Raw genomic sequence first — 9,871 nt, forward strand, 5'->3', positions numbered from 1 at the left:
TGAAACAGTGCAGTGCTCACTGTAGCTTTGTGGTCTAAGGATGTTTTTAAAATGGCTGCAAAAAACACTAAACAGAAAAACAAACAAAAACCACTCTTCCAAAAACAACCCTGAAGCAACAACCCGGGTGTTATTGCTCAGCTGAAAGGCAAGGTGATCCCTGTACTCTAGGTGCCTGGGCTAAAGGTCTTTGTGGACTGCTGATGTGTGCCTAATCCCTTGGTGCTCTGATTTCTCTGAACCACAGGAAAGTTGGGCTGCAAATGTAGCTTCTGCTGCATAGGGATTTCCACCAGAGCCCTTTGAGAGAAACCATTTTGTTTCTTCTCCACAGACAGAAAGCATAGCATATTCTACAGTCCTTCAAAACGCAGCCCCATGCTTTCGAAGATGTGCCAGGCCAATGTCTGCCACTGTGCAGAAGGTAAGGAATGACTAAATAGGCTGGTCTAAAAGAAGATAGTTACTTCTACAACCCATTAACATGCGAATTACTAATTACAGAAAAGACCATTACAATTATCCTAATGCATAATACATAACACAAAGCACCCTCTAGGATGTTCAGAACCAAACTGATTTTTTTTAGATATCCAGGATTGATTTGATAGTTGCGTGTAATGTATATACGTTTGTGTATGTAAAAACCCACCACCACACCTTTATTGTATTCTCTGTTACAATGTTGACTGAATGAGTATGTGTAAACCATATCTCTCCAAATATCCATGCCTACAGAGACAGATGTATCTTTTACTTTCTTCACTCTAGGTCCCTGTCCAAGACAAAAATCAACCTTCAGTAAAGCCGTAACACAAACCACACGCTTTAGTTTTGTTTGCTACCAACCTGTTGCGGATTACGGTAAGGCATGAAAGACAACTATCAATTTAGTTTAAACACAGTTGTTTTTTTCTCAGATTTGTGGGTTTATATGCTCAGATGCCTTCTGAAATTAGCAGGATTTCTGTATCTGGCCTAGAGGCTGAGAGGATGAAACAAAGCCATGTGCTATATCAGTCATCAGATGGGTGAAAAGGACAAATAAAGTCCTCAGAAAGATGCAGTGGGATGCCTGGGAAGGGAAGCATGGAAAACATTATGTTACATAGTTTAGAAAAGACCCATGATGTGAGCACCCCCATCCCCTACATCCCTAATGTGATGGGATGGAGATAAAGAGTAGGCTTTGCATGGCATCCCAGAGCTCAGGATCTCCTTCTATGGAGCTGGACAAATATTTTCTCCTTTGTTAACTTGCCTTTCTGGCCTCTTTTCTGGATGGAAAGTTGGAAGAGCTACTGAAGGAAAACTGGTTCATCAGCATTGGTAAGTTAGATGTTAACATAAGGATAGAAAAGAAAAAAAGTGAATGCCTAATTATATATGAGTTTCTTTAAAAAATACACAAAAGGGATATAAATCCAAAGGTTGTTGATTGATACCTGACTTTCTAAGGGTATTAGGTATACAGGATTACTGTCCTGTTGTCTTTCATACCTCCATGATTTTTGAATAGTTAGTCACTGGCCTCTATGTAGATATCTGGTAAAAGCAATCCTATTTTTCAGTTTTTGGATGCAATTTCATGTTTCTCTCTGGCCTCATACAGTTGTTGTCTGTTGCAGTGTATGAGGTGGAGGTCCTTAGCAGTACACAGAAGAATGTTTTTGATTACTATGAGGCCAAAATCCACAGAATCCTTAAACTCAGTAAGTATCAAGATGTTTGGCTCCTTTCATTCACCTGTAGGAAAACTGAGTTGATGAAACATTAGCCAGTATGAGCCATGCAGATGCCTCCTCTTGATGCAGAAAGTAGGGTCAGATATATCACACTTCTACACTAGGCTTGCAAGAAGACTGATTTCTTGCGAGGCTCATTTGCTGCAACTACCTCACTGTTCAGTTCAGCTCTGGGGTAGGTTGCTTTGGTTCACATTGTGCCACAATCGCAAAGCACATGGGCTTCAGTCCTTTCAGATGAAACTAAACTAGAAGACACATTCCAGCTGCATTCAGTCCACTGTGCCAAACTGAAGCTAGTCTAAGATCAACCCTCCAAAAACATGCATAGTGGGGATATTAGGTCTTCTGCATCAACTAATTCACTTTATAGACTGCTGTTATTGATTCATGGGATTTTTTTCTACTATAGGCATATTCACTGACCTCTGTTTTGATACTAGATGAAGATTAGAAGTGCTTGTTACTCAATTATTAAGCACTTGGAACCCTTGCAGAACTGACTAAGCATTATCCACAATGACTTTCCTGAAGTCAGTGAACACAGGAAAACTTCTACAACTTCAATTTAATAATTGTGATAAGAACAAAGAAGCATTTCTGTTTCTGTAGGTGCAGTGTAAAGATTTGCACAGCTCTCAAACAATGTCCTTTTGCAGGCCTGCCATCCCAGCTGTCCTCACATGAACTGTATCAGCAGCATCGATGAACACTGATACTCTTCAAAGTAATTTCTGGAGAGACTGTCAGATGACATCTCAGACTTCAGCTGCTGTGGTGTCATGTGGTTGTCAGTTGGGTTTGGCAGCCAGAGTTTGGCTTTAAAAAGCAACTTCAAAGATTTCAAAATCTTCCCTGTCTGGAACAAAATAATTCAGTCCCTTGATCTTTGCCCAGGGGTCTGAGAATATCACTCAGTACTTCATGGCACGCCACTTGTGTTCTGTGCCCAATGCTCAGTTCCTGTCGGAAAACTGGGTCCACACTTTGTGAATCCAGAGAGAGCACCTGTCACACCCAGGGCTTTCCATATACAGGAAAATTACAGTGTACCTAGTGATCAAAACATTGGCTGTGGGAGATTACAGCACCATGATGGAAGTTACATTAATCCCTCCAGAAAACCTACAGGATCTAAAGGATTTAGATCTCTGGCCCTAAATGCATTTTTACTTGCAACTTGCAGGCAAGCACTGGAATTATTTTATTGGCAGCTGAGAGAAACATCCTTTGATTCTGAAGTTGAAAGGAAGAGATGACTTCTCCCATTCTCCCACCTCCTCCCTTTTGATCTCTTTAAAATCCCCTTTGGTTTGTGCTCTATGAGGCAGCTGACGAGCACCAGTAGGCTATGAAGACTGTTTGAGCAGCTTGGGAAAGGCTGGGAAGAGGCATGAAGCCATGATGATGAAGAAAAAGCAAAGTGTTGCATCCAAAACAGCTCTTGACTGAACTACAGTTGTTGTCTTTTGTATTTTCTGTGGTTGATTTTAGTGAGGTTCATCAATGTTGCTATCACCCAGGGCAGGTGAAAATTAGTAGGGTAAATTATCATTTTCTGGACTCCTGGCATTATTTCAGTATCAATCCTTGCACATAAAGGGTTGATTCAGAAGATAGATGGAAACACTTATTTGTGTTTGGGAGTCAGTAAAAGAGAATTTTGCAGATGTGTATTCCTCAGATTGCTGTGATTATTAATAGAATTAGTCTTGGATGGCTAATATTTATACTGCTCTGTGAGTCCTTTAGGGCAAAGTATGGCCCATGCAAAATAGCACAGAATCCTTTTTTTTTTCCCCCAGTTTTTTTATTTCCCATTATATAATAATTATATAATCTAAAACTTGAAGTAATTCTTTCCCTGAAATTCTGTTTAGGCACTTTGGAACATTACACTTTTATTGTATTTTTAATTGGAGATTTAGAATTGGAAATTACATAATAACTTCTTAAAGCAATAACTTGAATGAATATGATCTCTGCAGTCTGAACTGTATTAGGTCATTTGTGAAGCATATGAACTGAGAAACGCCATGGTAATTTAAGCACAATTAAGCTGAGGCATAACATCATCATTTTTTCAAGGAGTTCTCATCCATTTTTGCATTCTTTGAACAAAATGAATATACGATGCACCATATAGCATAGGAACAATAGAAAGGTCTTAGGTTATATGAGAAAACCTACAGTACTCTATTATTCTTTGGAAAAATGTAGATGTAAACCAGCATGTAAGACTGAAGACTGACTTTTCAGTGGCCTAGAAGTACCATGTGCAAAATTAATGCAAGTTTTAACTAAGAAATAGATAAGGTCCTCAGTGTCAGGTTTCACAGATTAGCACTCTACATCAAATTCTCTGAAATTTTATTAGTGTTAAAATATTTTACTTCAGTTTTTTATTCTACTCTTAGGGTTTTATTTTGAATAAAACCATAAAACCATTTCCATATTTGTACTATAGTATTCTAAAGAACAGAAGGTCCACAAGGGTCTGTTAACTGATAGGAAGACTGTGGTGCCTTACTTGTAATTTAATAAGCTGGTTTAATGTTGAGTTTGTGACCACAGTTGTGCATGACATTTCACATTATAGTTAGAAAGAGAGTAAGAAATTAGAATATTGCTGTTATTTGCATTTTCTTTTTCAAATGGACTTTGAAATCAGTTGTTCTAGCCAAACACCACAGTATTCTCATGACCTGTGGTTGGTCTGATGAAAAAGCCTGTTTCCATCTCTCATGTCAGTGCAGTACCTGAGTACCCTTCTCTCCTGCCTTGGATGCCCACTTCTGTAACACGCAATGCAGCTCTTAAACAAATAATCCTCCAGGCCAGAATACAGACCAGAATCTTCTAAGTTATTTTAGTGTGGAGGTCACCAAGTGTGTATCCTACATATCAACTTCAGAGAGCATGGCATAAAGGCTACATCGGTGAAGTTCTTGTTAGGTGCAATAAGGAGAATGAGTTAATTCTGCCTGATGCGTTGTTGAGCCTCAAGGCATTTGAATTAAGTTTGCCAACTTCTAAGGCAACTATGAGCTTGAGCAATCCGAAATATAATGTAACGTGTTTTCTTTTTCCTTTGACTTTTCCTTCAGTCATTGAGATTTAAACAAACTACATAAGGTCTTAAAGTTGTCTATAGCAAAACAGCTCCTTCAGTAAACACTGAGGAGGCCAAGACAAGCAGCTAAGACAGAAAGGGCTTACTTCTTCTCAGGTAATGTTAAGGGAAATACATCCTACCATAGCATGGCCATTTTTCCCCATGTCAAGCCACAACTCCAAAGTGAAATTTTACCTTGGCTTAGCAGTGAAGTAAATGATCACAAGGGTTGTGTCCTGTGGGCTACAGTTCTACTATTTATTAGAAATGTTCATGGGGTTTTCTCTTCTCGTGCCATAGCTACTGATGAAAGCATCCAAGTGGGCACCCACCGACAGTTCATAACACGCTCCACGTGCAAGTTAGACCTGGTCGTTGGCAAACGGTACCTGCTCATGGGGAAAGATGGGCAAACGGTTGATTGCCACAACAAGTAAGTGCAATAGTTTCTGAGCAGCAGTGGCTGCTATCACAGACCAGAAATCCAGAGGATACTAAAGCTGTTAGATTACCTCCAGAAAGCAGAGAGATGGCCAAATTTCTTAGGGACTGATTCTGCTGGCTTTACTAAAATGCAAAGAGGACCACTCCATAGGCAAAAGGGTAGCTGTGGGGAACAGCTGAGCCACCCAAATCTATTGGCTCATGTATCTGTGCAGAGTCTGGTTCCCACACTTCTCAGAATCAAAATCTGGCCCTGACTTTAGTGAGTTAAAAACTTGCAGCTAGAAACGGAGAATGGGAAACGCTATATGGTTCCGTCTTTTGTAGATGCCTTATAAAATACTCTGTTTGCAAAAGAAATTGAGGGAACATGGCTAAGAGCAGCTTTTAAAGTATATGTAAGCGAACAGCATATTCTTTTCATTTTCATTGTCACACTTTAATGAAAAAGGGAATTTATCTGAGAAGCACTTTAGTCTGACACTATCAAATATTCAGTGAGGAAGACATCTTAAATGTTTCATTTCCCTGCACAGAAATGAAAGAAAGGTATTGCCTCTGAAAGCTTCTAGGAGGGAGACCTTCCCAATCAAATTCTGAGCACCAGTTCGTAAAACCTTAAAAAGTCTCCTTTCTCCATCTCTGTATGTGTGAGTACTTAAGTCAGGAGCCTGCTTCAATAGCAGCCTGCTAAAGACTGGTCTCCCAGCAGAGGTGTAACATCTGAAATCTTCTCCAGTCCAGTAGTAAAATGCCAGAAGCTACACAGCTCCTCACCACAGTAAAAGATGAACCATTTTGGGATACTCTGTTGAAACTAAATTCTCCTCACAGTGTCCCATTAGTATGCACTGGGGGTTTTGTTGCCACTCCAGAAAACACTAATAGAAACTTATCCCAAGTTTACCTGGTGCCACTGAAAATATGAGTACAGCCAGGTTTGTCCCAGCTTGGAACTGATTCTTCCTAAACTTCAAAGCTTAATTAACCTGCTGGTGAAACTAGGTTTCAGGCAAGTATCTTGGCTAGTACATCTCCTCCTGGTCTCAGAGATGCCTTGGTGGAGGGATGAAACCCCACAGGGCTTACGCATTCCTGTTGCTCCACGTCAGCAGCAATGACTCTCCTCCTTTCCCCCTTGCACGCAGGATGCAATACTTCCTCGATGCACAAGCCTGGGTAGAGAAAATGCCAGAAGCCAGCGAGTGCCGCACCACCCGGCACCGACAAGCCTGTGTTCATCTGCAGGACTTCTTGAACACACATGACAGCCTGTGCTTCTTGTGAATGATTCCTCTGTTCTCCACGTCATATCCATGTGACTGCGACTCAACTCATTCCTGAATTTTTCTTGCAATGTCTGTACATCAGAGTGGCACTGAAACATTGCAGAGCTTCTTCTGTTGCTCTATGTTTTGCTGATTGGGCTGTTTTCTTATAGATGTAGGCATATGGGCATAACATAACAAAAATTGCAGTTACTCTACTAGTTACTGTGTTTATTGTCTCTGACACTGGTGAAGTGAGAGTAGGAATTTCTATGTCCCTGATGCATTATGCAACAGCTCAATTATCCTGCAGAGGATCAAATGAAAAATCATTGTGCTTGCGGAGCTGATTAATTCTTGCAGTCGTCACTGGCCATTAAGGTGCTCAAGAAATATCCATGAGTCAGAAAGAAGAGTGGGCATTCCTGGGTTTACTAAGTACAACCTGTGTTACGCTGCTGCTGAACACTCACGCTTCAGCACATAATTTCTGATCTTAGTGATTTAGGAAATGTGACTGTAATGCCTGGACAGCTGTTATCTTCCTTTTATTACAGAGCTTATAGAAATGCCAGTGATGTGGCAAAATTCATCTGAAGTCAGTAAAGCAAGTGGTAATTTCTACTCAAATAAGATAAACAATAGGCTTTTCCACTTTTCCATTGACATACCAATTATCCAGTAATTCTGCACAGCAGAACATGGAGCCCTCCAGGGCAATAATATCCAACATGGTGTCTGTACAGAGGCTACAACAACTTTATGGAACTCTTGCCAATCAACACTGGTGTCTCCTGTGTGTCTTTTCTACTGCCTTCTACATTATGAACCCCATCCTTTTTTTAGGTGGGTACTTTACTAAATTTCTTGGTTTGACAAAGTCATACTACAGCAACTTCCTAAAATGGCACAATGCTGTAAAAGCACATGTAAAAGGGTGAAAAAGCACATGGGTGAAAGACACCGCACAGCCCTGAAGCACTGGCAAACTCTTCTGCGCTCATGGGCACTACTGCAACCCATGTCACCACCGTGTTCCCACTCTGCCAACAGCTGCACTCCTGGCTCCTGTACAGTGGATACAACAACCTGGGAACAGGAAGAAGGCCTAGTGGTAAAAAGAGATGAGAACCAAAGGCCTGACTAAGCCATCTGCTACTGCAGGCCCATGGGGTCCCATGGCTGGAGTGGCACCTGGTAGGGGCTGTGGGGACACCAAGTCCAGTGTTTCACAGTATCACAGTATCACAGTATGTTAGGGATTGGAAGGGACCTCAAAAGATCATCTAGTCCAATCCCCCTGCTGGAGCAGGAACGCCTAGGTGAGGTCGCACAGGAACATGTCCAGGCGGGTTTTGAATGTCAAGTGCTCTCCAAAGTGCCTCAAAGAAGCATTCATGAGGATGGCACAGCCCTTTCCCCCACCACGTCCTGCTCAGGACAGAGCCTGATGCAGCCTCTGCGGGGGATCAGCGACACCATCTCAGGGCACTGCCCCAGGTGGGTCCTAGCCAGGCATGGCAGGGACTCAAGAAACATGACATCTCTGGGTGCTGTTGATGGTCCTGGGCAGGGAGATGGCCTTGGAGCCATGTCACTGGGTGGCAGATCCAGTGGGGCTTCTGCCTGTCCTGAGAACTCCCAGGGAAACACCTGGCCAGGCCTGGTGAGCACACTGGCCATGGATAAGGAGGCAGGATTGTGCCAGCACAGCACGTGCCCATTTCTTTCTTGTCCCAGAATGGCACTGCCAGCAGTTCCCACCCATGAGTCCCCAGACCAAGCTGAGGTTTGATTCAGAACACGCTCCACATTCTTCCCAAAGCTGCTCCAATGGCTCATAGCAGGCAGAGAAATTGGGGTGGCTGATGCTGTGTCCCCCATCACCCTGCAGACTTCAGACCCAGCCCAGTCCAAGGGGCATCAGGAACTGAACACAAAGACCCTTCTGGAGAAGGCAGCATGTCTTTTGAAGTCTCCACAGGGTGCGTTTGGTGCAGCCACCTTTGGCAAATGGACACGGAGGGCTCGGGGCTGCAGGCAGCCATAGGCTTCGATCCACCTGCCTAGAACGGGATCCCTGAGAGCTAGCCCCAGGTGCTGCCTGTGACCCATTGTGGGAAGAAGATGGGGAGCCCAGAGGGATGGTGAGAAGTGCTGAGGTGTGGAGGGAGCCCGTGGGACTTTGTGCTGAAACCTCCAAGGGAGGTAAGAGGCCTTATTGAGTGAACCCTCTTGTCATGTGTGCTTGGAGACATCAGCCAAGGCCACAGAGACCTGATGGGGCACTGGGGAGACACAGTCAAGGGGTCAGTGACTGGAGTGAAACACCATTGCTGAGCTGAAGATAAGAGATGGGGAGATGAAGTGGCCAGTGGCATTGCAGTAACGTGTTTGAGCACTGCAGGACAGGACATCCCATGGTGACTTCACCAAGAGAAGAATGGTGATGTCCCTCAGTGATGGATGGTGGCATCACGGAGTGATGGATTGTGAGGATGCATCCCTCGCTCCTTGTATCCGCGCACCGCGTCTCACCCTGTCAGTTTTTACCTGCACGCCAGCTGAGCGAGGACGCGAGGTTGGAGTGTTCTGCAAGGCGGTTCCCGGTGCTGAGGTCGTGCTCGGGGAGTTCTTCACTGCATCTCTCAGTGTCTGATCCCAGAGCCATTGAATGTTTTTGCCCAGCCCTGCCTGGTTCAGGCAGCCGGGGCACCCAGTTGGAGCACTTGCAGCAGCAGAGGTGAGCTGAGAGGGGAAACCTCACCCTGGGGAGCTGGGAGCTTCTCGCTCCTGATGGGCCTGGGCATTGCTTCCAGCCCTGCCTGGACCAACAATGGACTACAGCCTCTCTTCCTCTCCCAGCGTGACACCCGCTGCTGCAGCGCCAGCGAGAGGGAGCAGTGTGACATCCCCAGCTCCCCAGGGCCCACCACCCCATGTGGAGAGCATGGCTGTGGAGCTGGACACCCGCTGTCCAATCTGCCTTGACAGCTGGGAGGAGGCCAGCTACATCCTGCCATGCCTCCACCAGTTCTGCTGCATGTGCATCATGCGGTGGGCTGAGACCAAGCCCGAGTGCCCCCTCTGCAAGAGGAGGATGACTTCCATCTTTCACTCAGTGCAGGCGGATGATGACTTCAAGGAGCGAGTCATCCCACCACTTGTACCATCGGTTGTTGTCCGCCTGACAGGAGAGGCTCCCGGACACCCAGACGCCCATGGCCTCCATCAGCCTGCAGCAGCCTGGCCACCACGTGGGCCGCAGCCCCACGGCTCCAGTGGGTGGTTTCCATGCC

General features: G+C 44.5%; 1 protein-coding gene across 1 annotated transcript in view; it reads left to right on the plus strand.

Annotated features, from left to right (window-relative positions):
• LOC102094160 (complement C4) overlaps positions 1-6,793 on the plus strand; it is a 62,295-nt gene extending 55,502 nt beyond the window's left edge. Inside the window, exons 38-42 of the mRNA XM_021286881.2 lie at positions 335-424; positions 772-864; positions 1,629-1,712; positions 5,161-5,293; positions 6,453-6,793. Coding sequence (XP_021142556.1) covers positions 335-424; positions 772-864; positions 1,629-1,712; positions 5,161-5,293; positions 6,453-6,591 — 539 coding nt within the window. The 3' untranslated portion in view covers positions 6,592-6,793. The remainder of the gene's footprint in view (positions 1-334; positions 425-771; positions 865-1,628; positions 1,713-5,160; positions 5,294-6,452) is intronic.
• Positions 6,794-9,871: the final 3,078 nt, after the last annotated feature.

Source organism: Columba livia, chromosome 1 (genome assembly GCF_036013475.1).
Source record: "Columba livia isolate bColLiv1 breed racing homer chromosome 1, bColLiv1.pat.W.v2, whole genome shotgun sequence".
NCBI classification, from domain to species: domain Eukaryota; kingdom Metazoa; phylum Chordata; class Aves; order Columbiformes; family Columbidae; genus Columba; species Columba livia.